Source organism: Myxine glutinosa, chromosome 4, assembly GCF_964187855.1.
Source record: "Myxine glutinosa chromosome 4, kmMyxGlut1.1, whole genome shotgun sequence".
In the NCBI taxonomy this organism is placed as follows: Eukaryota; Metazoa; Chordata; class Myxini; order Myxiniformes; family Myxinidae; genus Myxine; species Myxine glutinosa.
The window spans coordinates 93,904,834-93,927,607 of NC_136264.1; the positions used below are offsets into that span (position 1 = coordinate 93,904,834).

The window sequence follows — 22,774 nt, forward strand, 5'->3', positions numbered from 1 at the left end:
GGTTGGGTATGTAACAGGCTGAAATTTATAGATTTTGGTGGAGGTTGGGTATGTGACAAGGCCGAAATTTATAGATTTTGGTGGAGGTTGGGTATGTGACAGGCCGAAATTTATAGATTTTGGTGGAGGTTGGGTATGTGACAGGCCGAAATTTATAGATTTTGGTGGAGGTTGGGTATGTAACAGGCCGAAATTTATAGATTTTGGTGGAGGTTGGGTATGTGACAAGGCCGAAATTTATAGATTTTGGTGGAGGTTGGGTATGTGACAGGCCGAAATTTATAGATTTTGGTGGAGGTTGGGTATGTGACGAGGCCGAAATTTATAGATTTTGGTGGAGGTTGGGTATGTGACAGGCTGAAATTTATAGATTTTGGTGGAGGTTGGGTATGTGACCAGGCTGAAATTTATAGATTTTGATGGAGGTTGGGTATGTGACAGGCCGAAATTTATAGATTTTGGTGGAGGTTGAGTATGTGACAAGGCCGAAATTTATAGATTTTGGTGGAGGTTGGGTATGTGACAGGCCGAAATTTATAGATTTTGGTGGAGGTTGGGTATGTGACCAGGCTGAAATTTATAGATTTTGGTGGAGGTTGGGTATGTGACAGGCCGAAATTTATAGATTTTGGTGGAGGTTGGGTATGTGACCAGGCTGAAATTTATAGATTTTGGTAGAGGTTGGGTATGTGACAGGCCGAAATTTATAGATTTTGGTGGAGGTTGGGTATGTGACCAGGCTGAAATTTATAGATTTTGGTGGAGGTTGGGTATGTGACCAGGCTGAAATTTATAGATTTTGGTGGAGGTTGGGTATGTGACAGGCCGAAATTTATAGATTTTGGTGGAGGTTGGGTATGTGACCAGGCTGAAATTTATAGATTTTGGTGGAGGTTGGGTATGTGACCAGGCTGAAATTTATAGATTTTGGTGGAGGTTGGGTTTGTGACCAGGCTGAAATTTATAGATTTTGGTGGAGGTTGGGTATGTGACCAGGCTGAAATTTCTAGATTTTGGTGGAGGTTGGGTATGTGACCAGGCTGAAATTTCTAGATTTTGGTGGAGGTTGGGTATGTGACCAGGCTGAAATTTGTAGATTTTGGTCGAGATCAGGGAATTTTAAAGTGATCTTCACCATTGCGTGATGAGGCCAACAACGATTATGTAGCACGATATTTCAAAAAGTTGTGGACGAGTTGGGTAAGTGACAAGAACAAGCCGATTCTATTTTGGTTCAGGTCCGAATCCAGATCTGACCTATTGGAGGGATACAAAACAAACTGTTCAACCTGGCGAAGGTATGCGCTCTACCGAGTGCCATAAGCCATTGTAGTTACCTCTAGCATTGAAGGTGGATGGATGTTGTTTTCCCCCTGTCTGTCTGTGTGTTTATTTGTCTGTTTGTGAACAAGAAGTCAAAGTTGTGGATGGATTTGGACAAAAAGTGGCTGCTATGGAGAAGGATTTTTTTTATCTTGATGGGGGGAGGGATAAGTTCTTGGATTACCTTTTGATTATAGTGGGCGAGCTGGTTGTTTGGCACCTTTGAGCCTGATAGCTTGTCTGGTAACATCTATGTGTCATGAGTGATATCCTGGGCCTGCCTGCTCTGACTGAGCATTGTTCTGCATTTGCAATTTGTGCACAACCGAATTACCTGCAACTGTGAGTGATAATACAACTCTGTAATTACTGTATATTTAAGGTTTGCTGATGATACCACTCTGTTAGCAGAAGGTAAAGTGGACTTGATGAAACTGCTGCAGACCATGAAGAAGGAAGGTGAAAAGGCTGGTCTTTAATTGGACCTAAAGACTAAAATCTTGTCAACTGAGAATATTTATGTGTTCAGATTGGTAGATGATTACCTGGAAACGGTGGAAATGTTCCTCACCCAGGGTTCTAAGATTGAAGAGAGTAAAGAATATGGTGGATAAATTAATGGACTGTTAGTGTTTGGGAGAACAGCAATGTCAGGATTGATAAAGATCTGGAAAGACAAAGATGTGACAAAACAATCCAAGAGGAGGTGCTGAATGCTCTGGTATTTCCAGTTGCAATGTATGGATGTGAGTCACGGAGAGTGAAAAAGAAAGGAAGAAGATTGACAGTTTTGAAATGTGTTTTTGGAGAGGAATGTTAAATATTCCAGGGACTGCAAGAAGATCAAACAAATCAGTGCTTGAAGAAATTGGACAACCATGTACATTATAAGCGCTGATATTAAAACAGTCAAACTTTGGACACCTCATGCATGCAGAAAATGCAAGTCTGGAGCAATCAACCATGCTGGGTATGGTTTAGGGAAGAAGAAGAGGTGGAAGACCTTTCATGTGCTGGATATATGGGGTAAAGGCTGTAACCAAGCTGTCCCTGCCCGAGCTTCCGGAAGCAGTGCAGGATCGGGATGTTTGGAGAAATCTGACCATGAATGTCACCAGAGGTCGGACAGACTTGACGGAACTAGATAACTCGATGACACCTTAGGTTTTTCAGTGGTTGTCTGAATTGAAGCTGAAATGGAGAATATTGTTTGTGATATATGAGCGCTGTGCTCTATTTATATATCTTATTTCCGCCGAGTTGGCTCGTATCGAGTACTTTGAATTGAAGTTTGTGAAGGAAGCGATGTTGGGACTTCATCTCAGTAACTTGGGCAATCCTCCATTTTGAGGTATTATTGTTTTCTTAAATACCCTGGACCCTGGTGTTGGGCTAGCGGTTAGGGTGCCAGCTTAGGATCCTACGATCCTGGGTTCGAATCCCGGTCGATCGCTGAATTAACGCCAGGGGGGTTGACTCAGCCTATCATCCTTCCGAGGTCGGCAAATTGAGTACCAGTTCACTGGTAATTCCCTGCTTGTCGTTAAAGGTGGCAAAAAGGGTTGGTGTCAGGAAGGGCATCCGGCCGTAAAACATTGCTTCAAAAAGGGGACCGAAAAACAACAACAACCACGGTTCCCGAAAAAGGCCAACCCCCGCTTTGCGGGGGAAAAAATGGCCTCTAAAGGTGGTTATTTTTTATATTATATTGTTTTCTTAAATAATGTGACATTTGCCTGAGACAAAAAAAAAAGTAAACTTCAAATCCTGATTGAAACTATTGATAATATTGACCAGGGCCATGCATCATTGTATAAAAGTTTAGTTCATGGAAGAGCTGGATAAAAGAGGGTGGACTGTCAACAAACCAACGATGGAGTGTAGGAAATAGGTAGACAAGTTGTCTCCCACTCCTGCAATTTTTTTGTACATTTGGTAATTCCATCTGACCTAGCTGCAGTCGGTCTAACTCGGTTTGGTCTCTATTGGCCAGGATGTTGATGGACTGTCTGCTTAATAGGACAGATTTGGGGATGTAATTCCATAGAACAGATAAACATTGGCTAAAGGAGTGGATCTTTCCAGAGAATGTAGACCTGGGTAGGGTAACGAGGAATGGGGTTCTGAGTGAAGCTGAGCAACCTGGTGGGGTGGGTACATTCCAGGAGGGCAAGACTTCAAAACTGGCCTCTTGCTGAAAAATACCAATGAGTTTAAAGGGCTCTGGACTTTGCAACCTCTTGTGGTCTGAATTGGCACCGCTGGCCTACAGAGGGGAGCCGTATTCCATAGTTTTCTTTTCAAGTAATTGTTTTATGCTTGCGCTCACGAAGTCGCCGGAGGCATTTGTTTTTGGGTTGTACATCTGGCTGTCCGTCCTTCTGTGATAGTTTTTCGTTACCGTGATAACTTAAGAATGAATGAAGAGCTCGAAGTCAAACTTGGTACAAGTATTTATAATGATGTAAAGATGAACTGATTAAATTATGGGGTGAAGATGTGTCAGAGGTCCCATTGGGTAAAAATGCTGTTGCCGTGCTCACTTGTGAACCAGTGATGGGACATTGCCCAAACTTGGTACAAGTAGATATTATGATGAAAATATGAACTGATTAAATTTTGGGGTTACGAGGTCAAAGGCCATGTTGGGTTAAAAATCTCAGCTCGCTGCGCACACCCACAGTTCGGTGCGCACACCCACCGTTGCCTCCACTCGCCACACACATCCACCACTGCCTCCACTTGCCACACACATCCACCACTCCCTCCACTCGCCACACGTCCACCACTGCCTCCACTCGCCACACACGTCCACCACTGCCTCCACTCGCCACACACATCCACCACTGTCTCCACTCACCACACACATCCACCACTGCCTCCACTCGCGACACACATCCTCCACTCGAAGGTCGCTTTTCAGAAATCTTGGGCAACTGAAGGAGTTTGCAGAGCCAACCGCGAGATGTAGTGAAAAGCTCAGTGAAATCTCAACCGCGGATGTTCCCTCCGGGAGTGAGTGAAGGGGGTTGCATGGAGGGAGGGTGGGGGGTGAGTATGGTTGACAGGGGTGGTGGGGGATCATTAATACTCCAAAAATTATCTAAATTAAAACTCAGATGGTGTCATTTGTTTAAGCGTGAGTTTGTTCGTCGATTATTCTATAAAATGTCAAATTTGTGCGGTAATATGAATACGGTACGTGTGTATGTACATCTCACCTCCAAATGTTTACATACAGTACTAACTTGTAAAATATGACCTGAGGGCAGCGATGATTGTCGTGCCGTGTGAGTCTGCTGTGGGCCGGGCCGAGCGAGGCCTGTGTTGCCATTGCCTAGAATAAAGATGGTGCTTGATCCTATCTGCGTGTCCCGCATCTTTATAACAAAGACATTACAATTGGTGACGAGGATTTTTCGGACCATGGCTACGTTGTATGGAAATGTCCTGGAGTATGCTGGGGATAACTGTGAACTTTTTGCGCAGCAGATGAGCTTTTATTTCATCGCTAACAACATCGTTGAGGCGGGAAGCAGAAAGCGATTCTTCCATCGTCCCTCTCGGCGGAGGTTTTCCGTTTGCTGTGTGACTTGATTTCGTCGGCGAGGATGTCGGGTGATGCTGTTACCGACAAATCCATTGGGAAGACATTGCACGATCAAATTAAACTAGGAAAGTCACCACAGTTATCGCGGTACGAGTTCGACAACCGGGTTCTGTTTCCTGATGAGAGTGTAGCTGATTTCGTGGCCAGTCTCAAGCATCTGGCAGGGGATTATTGTCGTTTTAGTAACTATGAATGACCAGAAAGATTGAAGGATCATTTTATTGCGGGGTTGCGAGATGAGAAGATGGTCGCAGTTTGATACGGATAAGTTTGATCAGCTTGATACGGATAACGTTTGATCAGCTTGATACGGATAACGTTTGATCAGCTTGATACGGATAATGTTTGAAGAAATTACATTTGCTAAAGCGGTTGATACCGGCTGTTGTGGAGCAAGCTAGAATGGATGTTCGCGCCATTGTTGGGGAGGGCTCTGCTGTTAATGCCATAGCTGCGGGAGGGTCACGTGCTCGCAATTCTCCAACTGGGTCGGTGGATCAGGGTTCTTCTTATTATTATTATTCTTCTTCCCGGGTACATGCAAGCAGTGCGTTAGAGACAACTACCGCATCAGCCTTGTCAGGGATGTGGTGATTCACATTCTCGTGGGAGCTGTCCATTTTGGAATGCGGTGTGTTACCGGTGTGGTAAGACAGGCCATGTGCGGAGGGTCTGTCGGGGTCGGGCACCGTCATCTGTTGATGTGGTCGGGGCTGGCATTGTGTTTGATCAACAGGGCATGTTTCCGATGTCAGCTGCGAATCATTCCTTTGTAGTGACTGTCAGTGTGAATGGCAGGCCACTCAACTTCACAGTGGATACCGGGGCATCAGTCAGTCTCGTGAGTAAACGGATCTGGCGTCAGTTGGGTTGTCCGGTGTTAGCCTCAATACACACTACCATTCGTACTTACACAGGGGAGATGATGAAGCCATTAGGCTTGATGGATGTGTTGGTTCGTTCTCGGAACCAGCAAGTGGTGTTGCTCCTGCATGTGGTTGATGGTTCTGGACAATCTCTACTTTGTCGTGATTGGTTGCACACCACTCGTCTGGATTGGGCAAACATTTACAATGTGCATACGTCATTTCCGTCTCCTTCGCTCTTGGAGGGGATCTTGGAAAAATACCAAGTTCTATTTGGGCCTGAACTTGGAAGGTGTTTTCAAAGGTGTTCGCTTCAGTTCTCAAAGGTGCTGCTCAAGGTCACCTGCACCTGAAGGAGGGTATCGGTCCGCGATTCTGTAAGCATCGACTGGTGCCATATGGCCTTCGCGATCGGGTCAAAGTGGAGCTCGATCGATTGGAAAAGATTGGGGGGGTCATTGGACTCGGTGGAACATTGAGTGGGCGACACCCATGGTCACAGTGCTTAAGCGGAATGGAGGTGTTCGTCTGTGTGGTGATTTTAAAGCGACTGTTAACCCCAACCTCTGCATGGAGCAGTATCCACCGCCATCCATTGATATATATTCAAAGTTGGCGGGGATTCGGTACCTCACGAAGTTGGACTTGCGCGATGCGTACTTTCATCTTGAAATCATGCCGGAGGATCGTCGCCTTACCGTCGATACGTGTCGGGGTATGTACCAGTGTACCCGTCTTTGTTTCGGAATCGCTTCAGCTCCGGCAATGTGGCAGAAGGCGATGGATCGTCTGTCCCGACTTACCTGCACAATGCTACTTGGATGACAGCCTCGTTGCAGGCGCCATGGCCAAACAACATCTTGAGAACATTGACAAGGTGATGTCTAAGTTAGCTGCTCATGGCCTTCGCTTGAACAAGGACAAATGCAAATTCTTTCAGAAGCGAAAGTACCTGGGGCATGTCATCACCCCAGAGGGGCTGTTGAAAGCCCCTCAGTCGACGCTATAGCCGACAGGTATGTCGGCAACCTAAGCACCGAGCTTGCTCCGCTGACTCGCATATGCTGCATAGAGATGTTCGTTGGAGGTGGAGTTCGACGGAATAAGCAGCATTCTAACGAGTCAACGCTTCTTATGGCAGACACGGTACTCGCACATTACCAACCTTCACATCCGCTCATTCTCGCGTGTGACAGCTCATCGTACGGAATCGGTGCCATCTTGTCTCAGGTAATGAGTGATGGTGCTGAGCATCTGGTGTGTTTTGTGTCATGTGCTCTGACAGCCGCAGAGCAGAACTTCGCTCAGATTGAGCGTGAAGCGCTGAGTTTGGTATGGGGCGTGTTGAAATGTCGTCAGTACTTGTTAGGTCGGCATTTTCTCCTACAAACTGATCAGCCGCTTCAGTTCTTTATTCCTCAGAAAGGCATTCGAGTCACTACCGCTGCTCAACTACAGAGATGGCGTCTTGTCCTCAGTGCGTACGACTATGAAATCAAATTTCATGCTTCCGAACGGCGCGCTAACTGTGATGGCCTGTCTCGATTTCTGTCTACAAAGGCCGGTGCCGAACCTGTGGATGAGGTTGAGGTGTTCTTGTTGGAACACATTGAATCTGGTCTGGTAATAGCTGCTGAAGTGGCTGCTGCCATTCATCGTGATCCTGTGCTGTCACGTGTTGCGCACGTTGTTTTGTCAGGTTGTTGGCGCGAGTTGCCATCGACATCAGAATATGCTCCATATGTATCCCGGGCGTCCAAGCTGTCTTTCGTTCAAGGTTGTGTAATGTGGGGCATGAGGGTGGTCATTCCTGCTGCTTTACGTAAGCGCTGTCTCAATGAGTTGCATGAGGGTCATTTGGGTGTGGTCAAAACAAAGTTTCGATTTGAGTTTGTTGTGGCGGCCCAGGCTTGATGCGGACATAGCGTGGACGGTAAAAGCATGTGATATGTGTCAAACTGATGCTGATAATCCCTCACATGTTGTGGCAGTGCGTTCATGCAGATTTTGCAGGGCCAGTCATGGGCCGCATGTTTCTGGTGGTGATCGACGCTTACTCAAAGTGGCTATAATGCAGTCCACCTCGGCAGAGAAAACGGTGGAGCATCTGCGGAGTATTTTTGCGAACAAGGGAGTTTCGGATAATGGCTCGCAGTTTATATCTGAGGTGTTTGCTGTGTTCATGCGTGCTCATGGTATCAAATACCTGAGGTTGGCACCTTACCACCCAGCTACAAATGGCCAGGCTGAGTCATTTGTCAAAGCGTTGAAACATGCCTTGCATAGCGGCCAAGCAGTTTGATCTGTGCAGAGTAGGGTTGATGTGTTTTTGTATTTCTATCATAATGCAGTGCATTCTACTACACAGGAAACGTCTGCATTCTGCATGTATGGCCGACTGCGGGCGCGCCTGGATTTGTTGTGACCTGGTGCACCTGAAGTTATGGCGACCAATGTTCGTTCATTCACGATGGACCAGCCAGTTTTGGCATGGGACTATGTACACCGACAGAGGGTGCTGGTTGTTGTGGTCCGAGATTTTGGTCCGGCTGACTACCTTGTTCTTACTTCAGCAGCTGTGCTTATCTGGAAACGTCCTGTGAATCGATTGTTGACTCGCAGTCCGGTCATTCACACACAACAAATTCCATTCCGTTGTGCGATGTCCTCATCCATTGTGCCCGTGATCATGTTTCGGCCAGCTGCCCATCCATCTGTGGAGCCGGGGAAGAGTAACTATCGCACAAAAATGTTAGTCATTGAAAAAATGGGTACGTGAAAACAAAAAGGCAGCTGTCTACTGTAACGCCATGGCTTGCAAAAGCAGCCTGAATAGTGTTCAAGTGGTGGTTCACCTCATTAAGCATATTCAAAAAGGGTGTTATAACACACAAACTTCCCTGGCTTTGGGACCAATTAATTAAGTACACGGGCATTTCTCACTTCATTTGTAGGGACCTTGCCAAGCGACCTGAGCACTCCAGCAAGCACCAACAAAATGGGTGATAAGGAACGGCTGGCTTGGCAAGCGATAGCAAGCTGATTGCTTCTGGTTGAAATGGCCGAGGAAAGTTTGGGGTCGCTAGGTTTCATGGTTTTGGAGTTATGGAGGAGACGGATGGACAAACGGACAGGCACTGCCTTTTATTATTATTATAGAAGACTAGTGGGGGCACCCGTGGGAATCCCACGGGCATGGATGTGTGTGAGACATTTGGACATCTTCATTTAGATTCTGCACATTCAGTTTTACAAAATGGTTGCTGGCAATTAATCAGATCCACAAATGATGTAATCCACACACTTTATTTACTTTTCATAATATTGTTGCGTGACCACCCTCTGGTGAACACTGCAGGCTGACACCGATAACCAAATGAGCTTTAACTCCGAGGCGTTCAATTCAATGGCGGACCTTCTTTATACGCGCGGGGAGCAAGTGGGGGAGAAGCTGTGAGCGCTTACCTTCACGAGTCCACCCGACGTCCTCAACCCTACAATAAAGCAACTCAAACCGACACGGAATTAAAATGTACAAAAATACCGGATTTATTAAATAAAATGCTGGTCACAAAACGATGCACGATAAAACTATATTCTTCATTGGAGTGCTCCCACACAGACCCAAATACAGACAAAGGAAAATATAACTGAAAAATAAATGTGTAGTTTGTGGCACTTAGCTCGAATCGGCTCTTGAATCTCGTTGGAGTCGTCAAAACCCCCTCACGTCCTTGGTGGGAAAACCGCAGGCTGCACTGCCGTGGGCGTGAACTAGGCCTCGCACACCCGCGTTCACCCAGCCGCGCTAGTCTTCGTCATCCGTGTACGGGAAACCCCAGTTCTCGGTCCGCAGCTCTTCCTCCTCAGGATCACTATGAAGATGTCGGAACACGACCGTTCGTGATGAATCTTCCTTGCGCAAGAGCAATAGTGACCGTTTGCTATGGAATCCAGAACGAGAAGCAGAAAATGTAGGCACACCACTAGATGTTCACTCCTAGATCCAGGACTCGAGAGAGAAAATGTCCGCCGTCCTAATTATTTTGTACTTGAGGCTCTGTCATCCCACGACGTCTCCGTCTCCGCTCCTATCAGCGAGTCCCATCTTACCAGTCCTGCCAATCAAATCCTGGACCAATCGCTGCTTTTGGAGGCGTGGCCTCACGATCCTGCCTGTGCCCGTGTGCTCACCAAGTCTGTTATCAGCGATAGGGCTCAATGTCTTGTTTCTGGTTGGTTTTTATTCAGCGTTATTGATTATGGTGTCGATTGCCTTGCTTGTTTATGGTGTCGTGCGGTGTCATAAGGAACACAGGAAAAGATTAGAGGCAATTGCATACAGGGGATTACTTTACCCATAATCCCTCGCTAATTAACAAACCCCACCCCTCATGGGGATGAAGATGCACTTAGACGACATCCAGTCTACACAAATTTCCGACTTGTTATACATCGAGGTTTCTTCTTCAGGATTTTCAGAACACACTAATCTATACACTCTACCTGGCTCTAAGGTAATCATTGTCTCCCCCTTCAAACGTAACAATATATAACCCACACATCTCCTCTCCCCTCTTTCATCTTCTCTCCCCTCATTCATCTTCCTCCCCCCCCCCCCCCCATTTGTTACTCCACTCATCTCTCCCCCATATTCCTGTCCAACTCCTCCTCACTCCTTTCTTCCCTTTGCTGCTCTTGCCTCACTCCCTCACTCCTTTCCAACTCCTCCCCACTCCTCTCTTCGCTTTACCCCTCTCTCTTCACTCCTTTTCCCCACGTGCAGAACCAACTTTCTATTGTTGACTTTTTATTGTGACTACCTCTAAATTTAACATTTCCTCATGACTACTGTAATCAAATGGTGAAGTCCTTTGGGGGAAAAAGTCTTATGGGCAGTGTATACACCCTTCTGTCCGGCAAAAAACAAAATCTCTATTTTCGTTACAGCATACATGATACAAAAAAAGACAATTTTTTTTTCAAGATTCCAAATAAACATATTTAAAGTGTACGTACACATAATTTCTAAAATAAAAACGAATAAACATCTCTCGGCAATTTCCAGTATGTGTGAATTTTTTCAACTATTGCTGAAACTGGTCTAAAACGATCGATAAAAATGAAATCAGATTGTGAATTAGAGTCTAGATAAAGCCCTGAGGAAGTCTCAATGGTCTTTATGTTACAGGCCTTTGAAAATGCATTTCGTTCTATAAACGGTAACTTTCATCAAATTTTCTTCCCGCTTTTTGCAACAGAGTCTAAAACCATGTTAGCGACTGTGAAAAATGAAATAGAGATATCGAATTAAAGTTGAAATAAAACAGAGTGAGAAACTGCAAACTGCAAACAAAATGGTGGTGATTTGTGGTGGTGGTGATTTTGAAGCCCCTTCCAGAATACTCCCTCAATGGGGGAGGGCACACAGACACACCTACGGAGAATATTACATAGATGATGCAAAGATGCACTAATTCGATTTTGGGGTCAAGAGGTCAAAGGACAGGTCATGTTAAGTTACAATTATTTCTTTACCATGATAGCTGAAGAACGGCTGAAGGGATCAATGTCAAACTTGGTGCAGGTATGTGTAATGTAAAAATGCACCGATTCGATTTTGGGGTCGCTCAAAGGTCAGAGGTCATGTTAAGTAAAAATTGTTACCGGGCCAACTTGTGAACCAGTGATGGGATTTTGACCAAACTTGGTACAAGTAACGTATCTATTATGATGAAAATATGAACCGATTAGATTTCAGCATCAAAGGTCAGAGGTCATGTCAGGTAAAAATGTGATGCTTGAGCACAGCTGAAGGGATTTAAATCAAACTTGGCACAAGTACATCATTTAATAATGTGGGCGGAGGAATATCGGTTGATATCGTGATGACCAAGAGTGCCGTTCTAGTTTTTGTCCCCCGTCACACTGCGGAGCGAAAGGGGGACGATGGTTTTCCCCTCTGTCCGTCCGTCCGTGCGTGCGTGCGTAAGCGAAGGACCACATTCGAATTTGGTGTGGGTGCAACCCATGTCAAAATCCAAGATGGCCGCCGCCATGTTTGTCTGATGCCATGTATGTCTGAACCTTGTGAGCGGAATATCTTGAAAAATAAGCGAAGTACCAACTTCTAATCTGGTGTGTGGGTGTATCTAGGCACAAGGAAGAACCGCTATTGAAAATTGGGTCGCCACGTCAAAATCCAAGATAGCCGCCGCCATGTATGTCTGAACCTTGTGAGCTGAATATCTTGAAAAATAAGCGAAGTACCAACTTCTAATCTGGTGTGTGGGTGTATCTAGGCACAAGGAAGAACCGCTATTGAAAATTGGGTCGCCACGTCAAAATCCAAGATGGCCGCCTCCATGTATGTCTGAACCTTGTGAGCGAAATATATCATAGCATGTTTTCTGCGTCTTCCACTTTGTCAACTCGCATCACTTCCCCGACGGGGGACTTAGGCGTAACGCTTGTTCCTACAGACTTTACAACTTTTATTTTATTTCACTTGACTGATAGATATACTTGAACACTGTAAAACATAAATTGCATTCTTGACGCTTTCAAACCCTTCCCTTTAGCAGTACTTGCACAAAATATTACGTCATTTCTACTAATCAAATTTGCTGCTCGCTCCCAGAGTTGGGGATTATCGAGATTCAGACAAATAGCAGCTTATAGGAAATGTAGATCGTACTTGTAAATGCAATAAGCAATAGTTTGAAAGACTTCCCATTAGTAAGGGCATTTTATGAGATATTTCACAAATCTGTTAACTAAATTGTTACCAAAAAATTTCTTCACCAATATGTTTGTAAAGGTGTGTAATAACATGTGTTAAAATGTTGAAGTTCAACTCCCGTGGGAAACCCAGAAAAAAAGCTGTTGAATTCGGGTACCGAAAAATTATTTTCGAGAATTTTTTTTTTTTTTAATCGGCCCTTAAGTAACTTATGAGGGGTCAAATAAGGGTTTTTCATGATTCTGAGTTGATTGTTAACATTTATATTTTCACTTTTACATTTACACACAAAGTAGCTTTTATTTCACATACATATATAATACTCAAGAGTTATTTCTCATTCACAATGTCAGAAGTTTCAACAGTCATTGTCTATGTCTTCTTCAGACTCAACAACATCATGACTGCAGTTTCTGCATGTAATGCCATTACAGACTCCACAGGCCGAGATGCACGTGACCCCATTCTTCTTGCAGCTGCATCGCCGGTTGCTGCAATCTCCATGACAATTACAGCTCGTGAACTGCAATAGCTGGGAGGAACTCGATCTGTGTGCTCTGCTTTGCATCATTAGCATGGATTCTCTTCATCCAGCCATTCCAGTTGGAGTGTGGGAACTCAGGATCGTTGGCTTTGATCACCCACCCCGCTGCCCAGAGTGTGTCACCTGGAGTGAGGAGTGGCTGATCATGAGCCAGGGAGGAGGAAAGCTCAGCGAGGGGGAGAAACATGATCGCGTTCGTTCCTATCTGTTTCCTGTTCGTAAATGGAATAATCTTTACTTCAGTTCCTCTCAGGATCTTAGCTTTGTCGAGTGCCTTCAACTTCACCCGGGGGAAAGCTGCTGTTGTCTGTGGATCTGGCAACGGTGGTGCCGGAGAGGTGACTTCGATCCAACCCATTGAGTGAAAGGGAGTGTTTCCGTGAATAGAGACAATGTTTAAATCTATATTGTCTCCAACAAACTGAGTGACTGCATTGTTTGTTTCCCCAACCTCCATAAAGACCACCTGATCATTACTTGACAATTCACTTTCACTGGCTGGCACTTTGGCTGTCATCACTGATTGATCCTCAAGCGCAGCATCAACCGCAACCTCATCATTGATCTGTTCATCGGTTTCCTCCACAATGGTGTCAAGAGTGCCAGAAGTATCTGGAACATCATCTCCACTCCTACTATTAAGGAAGCAGTATTTGTAGTTTTGTGTCTCCGTGTAAGACTCAGTGTATCCCAGCCGGTGGAACTTGTTGAGCATCCATTTTGACCCAAATCTATGATCAAGTTGTATGGCAAGCCCCATTTGGTGTGGCAATACTCCAGACCGAGGTCGACAGGCCTTAATAAAATTCTGCCCCCAAACGGCAACTCTTTCGTCTGTCTTGACAATCGGTCTCAAGAACATCTGAAGGCTTGCAGGAACAAGTCTCAGCTGACTATCGATGTCAGTCATACTGTGTGTGGTGGGGTATGACTTTGGACCTAAATCAATCAAGGCAATGTCATTGGATATGAACTTGAGTGCCGTCTTTATGATCTGAGTCTTCTCATCTCCATGGTCAAGATTAGCATGATGCTCTCGCAGAATATTGTCGGTGCCATCTTTGAGACAGAGTACATCTGCCCTTCTTTCCTGTGTTGTGAAATACAAGGTGTCTTCGTATTTCTCTAGAAGTTTTATCTTTAGCCAATGCTTTGAAAAAGAAAGGCTCTTCTCTGGTGACTGATCAAACTCCTGCAGCTTTTCATGGACTTGGTCCATGTTCATTACCCCATGCTCTAATTCTGAGTCTAACCATTCGCAGAATTCAATAAAAACTGCCTCTCGCCCCTCATCAATACTCCTCTGTCCTCTCTTCCTTTTTCCTTCCTCATCAGTCTTGGACAAACTGTCACCTCTCGCAAACATAAGTTTGCATCGCAAATCCCAGTCGAACCCAACTGCTCCTGGACTCTGTGTCCTTCTCTCCTGACAAGGTGGAGGAGTTTTTGTCAAACCTCGACTCTGATTCTGCAACTGGACCAGACGGCATCAGCCCACGGGTCTTAAAATCCTGCTCTGCCGCTCTATCTCACCCTCTCTCTGTTCTTTTCACCCTATCTTTTGCTCAAGGTCATCTGCCAGCATCCTGGAAATCAGCTAACATTACCGCTTTACACAAAAAAGGTGCAAAAACAGATCCTTGCAACTACAGACCAATCAGCCTGCTCCCAATTATCAGCAAAGTCATGGAATCCATCATTGCTTCGGATATGAAATCTTTCCTCTTCTCCAATGGCTTGATCTCTGATCATCAATTTGGTTTCAGACCAGGTCACTCTACTCTGGACATGCTGCTTCTGCTGTCTCAACAATGGATGGAGGTCCTCAATGCCAAACAGGAAATCAGAGCTGTCTCCCTTGACATATCAAGGGCCTTTGATACGGTCTGGCACCCAGCTCTGCTCACCAAACTCTCCTCCTATGGTATCCATGGAAATCTCCATGCATGGCTTGCGGACTTCCTCTCTGGTCGTAGTCAATGTGTGGCCCTGAATGGATTTCTCTCATCTCCCCTTCCTGTTCAGGCTGGAGTTCCCCAAGGAAGTGTGCTGGGCCCTGTGCTTTTTCTGGTCTTTATCAATGATCTCTCTGACTCTCTGGAAAATCCTCTCTATCTCTTTGCTGATGACTCCACTCTCTGCCGCTCCATTCCTCTTCCCTCAGATCGGCAGTCTGCAGCCTCCTCACTCTCTGAAGACCTGGACAAAATCACAGACTGGTCAAACAAGTGGAACATGTCTTTCAATCCTGCCAAATCTCACTCTCTTACTATGTCTCTCCGAAAAGATCGACTGGACAACCCTCCCATCTACTTTCTCAACAATCCTCTCCAAGAAGTTCTGTCACTCAAGCTTTTGGGTCTCACTATCTGCCATGATCTTTCTTGGGAAAACCACATTTCCAAGCTGGCCTCCAAAGCCAGTCGCCGACTGGGCATCCTCCGTCGTGCGAAGTCCTTCCTCGGCACACCTGAGCTCCTCACCACTTACAAGGCTTTCATCCGCAGCTCAATGGAATACTGTTCTCCCCTATGGGCTGGTGCTCCTGCCTCACACCTGGCTCGGCTTCACGCTGTTGAATCCAAAGCTTTCAAAATCATTGGAATCTCCCGCGATGAAGCTATCTCTGAGGGCCTTTCACTCTCTCACCGCAGGCAGGTAGGTGGTCTTTCTGTCTTCTACCGACTCCTCTTCGGCCTTGCTCCCCCAGCTCTCTCTGTGCTCTGTCCCCCAAATATTCCTACAGGTCGCACAATATCTGCCAGCAACCCTCTGATGGTTAAACTGCCGAAATCTCGGCTCTCTGCTCACCTTCACTCTTTCATTCCTCTTTTCTCCCGCCTGTGGAACAAACTCCCACACTCCCTTCAATCCCTCTCCTCCCTCCAGGTCTTTAAAACAGCTGTTCACCACCATCTCTTATCTTCCCCCATCCATAACCTTGATCTTTTCTACCCCCACTAATTCACCCCAGATCCACCTTGTTTGAAATTCCAACTTATTTCCTGGAAATCCTGGCAGTGTCCATATGTTTATACCTCTCCCACCCCCCCCCCCCCTTCACATGCCTCCCCCCCTTCACATGCCTCCCCCCCTTCACATGCCTCCCCCCCAAAGCCCTCTCCCTCCCACAGATCTCTCGATGTCTCCATGTCTCTCAGTCCCTGCTCTCAAATGTTGTGTTTGTGTCCTTCCCCCTCTCTCCCCATCTTGTCTACCGCTCCCGATGTTATTTGTTTTATGTGTCTGTTTGTCTTTCTGTGTGATTAATGTTCGCTCTTTCACGAGCCTCGATCTTGTATACAAAAAAAAAAAAAAAAAAAAAAAAAATGGTAGTGTTTCTTCTGCTACCAAGTCGTTGATCCCTTCCAGGCGTCCAGTGACTTCAGTGCCCCAGTCATCCCCGCGACTCCGTGCTGTCTTCAGCAAGCTTGCCTTCAGTGTATCTGCAGTCAAATTATCTGGCACTCTGTATTTCTTTCTAGCTTGTGCTGGATTATTTTTGTAGAGCTGGGCTGGTTGGTTGCAAAGAATGCATACATCCTTATACAGGAGGTCAACTGACTGTGATCTTCTAGAACTGCAGCCAGTTGATGAACTGAACTCACAAGTAGTGTGTCTTCTCCAACTTTGATGACTCTTTCTCTGCCTTTGATGCTTGAGCTGACTTCTTGGTGGTTGCAACAAAGTTGTTGTACAGATCATTTTTACACTTCTGGTGGTACCTCAGTTTTCCTTCCTTTTGAGCCTCCTTCATACGTTCCACAACAGTAACATTTTCGACAGTTTCTGCTTGTTTCAATAAAGTTGAGTATCCCTTTGGAGTTGCCTGTATGAGCCTTTCAGCTGGTGTATCCGAGCGTGCACAGATGAAGCAATTGAGCACAGGTGGAGTAACGTCTTCATCCATATTGCTAGACTCCATGTCCTGCAAAGTAGAAAATGAGATATATTTAGAAATTATTTTTCCACAAAGGAGTGTCTGTGGTGAAATATAAATGTTAACAATCAACTCAGAATCATGAAAAACCCTTATTTGACCCCTCATAAGTTACTTAAGGGCCGATTAAAAAAAAAAAAAAAATTCTCGAAAATAATTTTTCGGTACCCGAATTCAACAGCTTTTTTTCTGGGTTTCCCACGGGAGTTGACCTTCAACATTTTAACACATGTTATTACACACCTTTACAAACATATTGGTGAAGAAATTTTTTGGTAACAATTTAGTTAACAGATTTTCATATGTTTCCCTTACTAATCCTTTTTCTCAAGATTACATGGAGTCTACCAACTCTCAAGTTGAATGCAGAATCTAGTAAATTTATGGTCTCCCAGAGCATTGGATAATTTTATTCTTTCCAATCTCCAGCCTTGGCATCGCTGTCTCCACAAGCTGGTACGGGACGTTCAGCCATACTAGATTTCAATATTTCCTTGTTAAAGGTGCATCAAGCCCTGCTTTACCCAAGTTTGCAGGCTTCGGGAAACATTGAAGTTCATCTGCTTTTGAAATTGGCTTCAAATAACGAAGTGATAATGTACAGTGCATGAAGCAATAGAAAATGTAAAAGTGCATGAAAGGGAGCACACAAACTACTAGAACGGCACTTGGTAGCGCACAAACCTCCACCAGGCTGAACAGTTTTCGTTTTGTATCACACTGATTGGCCGGATCTGCATCCAAACCTTAACCAAAATTTAATCGGCTTGTTCTTATCAATTATCCACCTCGGTTTGTCATAACTTGTCCACAACTTCTTGAAATACAATATCATGCTATATTGTTTAGATATTCCCCAAAATCTCATCAATTTGTCCTTGTCCACACCCAACCTGTTCAAGTTTCATCCGAATCTGTCTAGCTTTTTGAGGTATCCACAGCTAAACGAATTCTGGCCAAACTGGTGAATACATAACCTCTGTCCACCTTCAGTGGTGGAGGTAAAGATGTCAAGAGATTATAGGCAAAACATGTAATTTGAATCGTATTATCTGAGCTACAGGTTCCTCAATTGGGAATGCTAAACAAGTCAGAAGTTATAATTTGCAACAGCTTAAAAAAACACACACCCACAACAGCTTGCATACAAATAAAATTGTTCATAATTAACACCTGATTCTCATTTACCTTTCTCTTTCACAGATGGGTGGTAACGAATGTTTTAAGTGTGGCCGCATGGGCCATTGGGCCAGAGAATGCCCTATTGGAGGTAGCAGGGGGCGTGGACGAGGTTTACGGGGTCGTCCTCAGTTTGCTGGCGGCAGAGGTAAGAGCAATGTGTGCTGCGGATTGTGGAGATTGTCGAACCTTGTGCACCAGCAATAAAGCGGATATTGTTCTGAGAAAAGCGGATATTGTTTGGCATTGCTTTTTGGTTGACCATTTGTCTTTCTCATGGTATGTGGATCCTTTTGCAGACATCTGCTTCCGCTGTGGTGAAAGTGGTCATCTGGCAAAGGACTGTGAGCTGCAGGAAGATGGTAAGTCTTGACAAATCTTTACCTTTGCCACTGAAGGTGGATGTAGGTTGTTTTCACCCCTGTTTGTGAACAGGATGCCTCAAAGTTGTGAACAGATTCGGCCGAAATTTGGTGGAGGTTGGGTGTGTGACGAGGACAAAATTATTAGTTTTTGGTGAAGATCCTGATCTGGAACTGGATATGGTAATGTTTAAAGTTTTACAAGTGATTCTTCACCATTGAGAGATGGGGGCCAAAAACGTTAAATATAGCATATCTCAAGAAGTTGTGGACGACTTGTGATAAAACTAGGTGGATGAGCTGGTTTTTTTTGGTTTTTTTTAGTTGGTTGGTGACAAGAATAAGCCGATTAGATTTTGATTCAGGTCCAAATCAAGATCTGGCCTATTGGTGGGCTACAAAATGTAAACTGTTCTACCTGGCAGAGGTATGCTCTCTACCGAGTGCCATTCTCGTTAACATGTTACTTTCTTTATCTCCTCGTCGAGTTTGATCGTTTTCTCTTTTATTTCTAGCTCACTTGGAACGTAGTTCTGGGGAGCTTATAGGATGGCGAGTCAGTCCGTAAACACTTGCAAATTCTTCTCCGAAATTGCTGATGGGATTGTGACCAAACTTTGCTAAAATGATATTTGATATGTTGCAACTCAAGTTTGTTCATGGCACGAACAAAATTGAGGTCTCAGGGGGTCTACCAGGGGTCAGTGTGCCCAGGTTTGACCTCCCAAGATAGGTATTTGCTCTCTTTTCCAAAGGTCCAAAACTACACGCACTATTTATTTTGATGAAACTTGCCCACAACCTTCATCAACCATGATGTACCAATGTTTGTTCATGGCATTAGAAAAATCGGGGTCTAAAGTCTATGGGGTGGGTTGCCCCCAAAATAGGTTTTTTTTTTGTTTGTTTAAAGTTTTATGATTATGTTGGTATGATTCTACTTGCTGCCCTGTCTCCTAGCAATCATTGAAATTGGTTTGAAATACCGTGATACTCTTTAAAATTCCTTTAGTCGGTGTAGTATACTTACTGCTTTATTCTACCAGGTGAGGGCCCAGGGATATTGCCCCCTTTTTATTTTTTTAAATTTAATGCTGACATTTTAATGATTGTGTTCTTTTTGTTGTTTTTTTGTTAAATAAATGCTGCCACAATGTGTTCCTCCATTTTCCACCCTTCTTGCATTACGACTACCATATTGATGTCACTCCGCTTCCCTCTGCTCACACCTTTCTTCTTCTTAGCATGCTACAACTGCGGCAAAAGCGGGCATATTGCCAAGGAATGCCAAGCGCCTCGCGGTGAGCGCAAGCAGTACTGTTACAACTGTGGAAAGCCTGGCCACATGGTGCGTGATTGTGAGCATGCCGATGAACCAAAGTGCTACACGTGTGGGTGCTTTGGTCACATCCAAAAGGAGTGCAACAAAGTCCGCTGCTACCGGTACCATCTCGCATGATCCACCAGCTACTTAATAACCAACTGCATAATCGCCAACTTGCCTTTTGTCACTTCCTCACTTTTCTTATGACTGCATCGGCATGTCTCCTTACCTTGAGCTATTTACCTATTAAATGTATAAAATGGTTGGTATATTAACCCCTCCCTTCCTACAGGCTGCCACACACATACAGGCTTCCCTTATTTACAGTGATTGAAGTGATTGTGGAGCTTGTGCATAAACAAACACATTGACAGACATTAGTGTGCATTTACATGAAGTGCCAGATAGTACTGTATATGGGATTTGAACCTGGGAACCAATTTCTCTAAAACGATTTGCTCAGACATGACGCAGGTCAAACTGAAGTCTTCCTCGTTCCTACCTTTCCCATTTCTCAAAATTTTGTCTGTCATTCCCCATCTTACACTTGAGAATAGTTTTTTTTTTTTTTTTTTTTTTTTAATTCCCCATCTTACACTTGTTTTGGTACACTAGTTTATTGCCAGCCAATTGGATGCCTGTAACGTCCTGCTTTATGGTCTGCCACTATATGATGTATTTCAGCTACAATGTGTACTAAACATTGCTGCTAGAATTACGGAGAAAGTTCCAAGAAGGCAACGTGTCTCTCAAACGCTAAAGGAATCTCCACTGACTTGTCAATGAAAATAGAATAGTTTTTAAGGTCCTGCTACTCGCGTATAAAGCACAAAACATGAACCCGGCTCACATAATGGACATGATCACCCCTTATGTACCTGCAGCACGCACCTTGTAGTCTACAGCTCAAATCCCTCCCTGGTGTTCCAAAAGTCTCAACTCGTTACTATGGTGACCGAACATTTGAAGTAGCTGCTCCAACTCACTGGAATTTACTCCCTCGACACACACATCAAGCGGCCAGCCTAGAAAAATTTTAAACAGTGCTCAAAACACGTCTTTTTAGCGAACACATTTAAAATTCCCATGTTATTGCTCTATTTTCGTCTTAACATAAACGTTGGTTGGTGTGAATATTGTTAATTTCAATTGATTATCCCCATGTTTTTTGGAGTAGAAAAAAAAAAAAAAAATTTGGGGGATATTGTAATCGGCTCCATCTGTTCATCTGTCCGTCACGCTATCTCCTCAAACGGTTGTGCAGAACTTCACCAAACATTAGTTATGATCGCCACATGGCACGAAGGTGCAAGAGCATTATCATTTTTGGCCCCATCCCCTGGTGCGTGGTCAAAAGTTCAAATACAAAAAAAAATGCAATTACTGGCACATGTTGAATGAAACTTTCTATATGCAATCAACATTGGAGGACAGAAAATGTGAGGTTTTTTGGATTTGACCTCAGGTTAATGCCCGAGGGGGTGGGAACTTGGTATGACAGGCATCAAAACTGGAATTTTAAAAAACTCTGATATTGGGTCATTCCTGGTGGAACATTTTGCCATCTTGTTACGTGCTCCTCCCCAAACCCCGGTCACGGTGTACCTCCGAGCCCCGAGAGGAGTCACGGCAGAAAAATGTGTTATTCTGTATGTCAGAGATCAATGGTGAAACCACACCAATTGTTACCAACAAACGAGTATTGTATTAAGGTCACACAAGAATAACAGTACAATAACAATAGTAATCAATTGTACAACCAATATATCATTTTCCTATGATTATACCATCAGTTCGTACAAGGTAACTCACTGTGCTCCAAGTGAGTGAAACAAGAACATTCCCAATGTCTCTTCCGGCATCAAGCCAAAGTCAATCCGCTCCAGTGATCGTCAGAATGATGTCTAATCGAGACCAGAATCCTGTTCGGTTGACAGTCACACTGCCAAAGATGGGCGAAGGTACCCTCCCGAAGCGACGGGGAAATCACACCTTCTGGTAAGGACGTTCAACGGCTTCCACTCGGCGAACCGCAATTTCCCATTCAAAATCCACGTTTCACACACACACCAGAATTAACGTCTGGATGTGGTGAAAATGGTTGAAGCGAGGTGAAAAACCTGGAGCGATGCGAAAATCGGGCGCGAGTCAAAATGGCCAACGGCCCGTTCTCGAGACGTAATGGCACTCCAACGATTGTCTTCGGAATCGACCGCAAAACCTGTCACGCAGGTTTATCTGTCACAGCGATGACAACTCTGTCGCAGGAATCCCTTTCCCCGGAAACCCAAAGTTCACTCGTGACCCTCGTTCGCCAACGTTCGCTCCAGATCTCGAAGCAGCTAGGCTTCTTGTCCGACTCACTCGCTCCGCCTTCTTTTTCTACTCCGCTTCCTCTTCGTCGTCGTCCGGTTCCGGTTTCATTTAAACCATTAACTTTTTTTACCTTTTGAAAATAGTAATCTCTATTTCACTTAAACGATAACAATAATAGTACATGGAACCAAAAATGTTTACAGTGGATGAAAACCACAACAACGGAAGTGACGAGTCCGTAACATCTTTCAACCTTGCTTTTGGTGAGATGCATGGGGATTTGCGATGGCGTGCCATCGACTTCACTCCAGTTTAATTTGTAAACCTTGTGGAGGATATCAAGTTATCATGTGCTATATAGACTTATCATTATTAGGGTACTCTACTGTTTTTGTACAGATTTATTTATTTTCTTCACCTGGACATTTTCACTGTTTGTTCGCTTTAAAAAAAATTTTCTTCGCAACCTCTTTCATTGATTCAAACAAAACTTTCAATATCGAGCACCTACCTCTGGAGAATATTTTGAATATTAGATATGACGTCATAGGTCATGGTATGGCACCAT

At 44.6% G+C, this 22,774-nt stretch overlaps 1 protein-coding gene across 3 annotated transcripts in view; it reads left to right on the forward strand.

The window, feature by feature from the left end:
• CNBP (CCHC-type zinc finger nucleic acid binding protein) overlaps positions 1-20,040 on the forward strand; it is a 35,183-nt gene extending 15,143 nt beyond the window's left edge. For all 3 annotated transcript variants that reach the window (XM_078776184.1, XM_078776182.1, XM_078776183.1), the window contains 3 exons: positions 18,229-18,352; positions 18,504-18,566; positions 19,811-20,040. In XM_078776184.1, the coding sequence (XP_078632310.1) occupies positions 18,229-18,352; positions 18,504-18,566; positions 19,811-20,025 (402 nt within the window). In that variant the 3' untranslated portion in view covers positions 20,026-20,040. The remainder of the gene's footprint in view (positions 1-18,228; positions 18,353-18,503; positions 18,567-19,810) is intronic.
• The last annotated feature ends 2,734 nt before the right edge of the window (positions 20,041-22,774 follow it).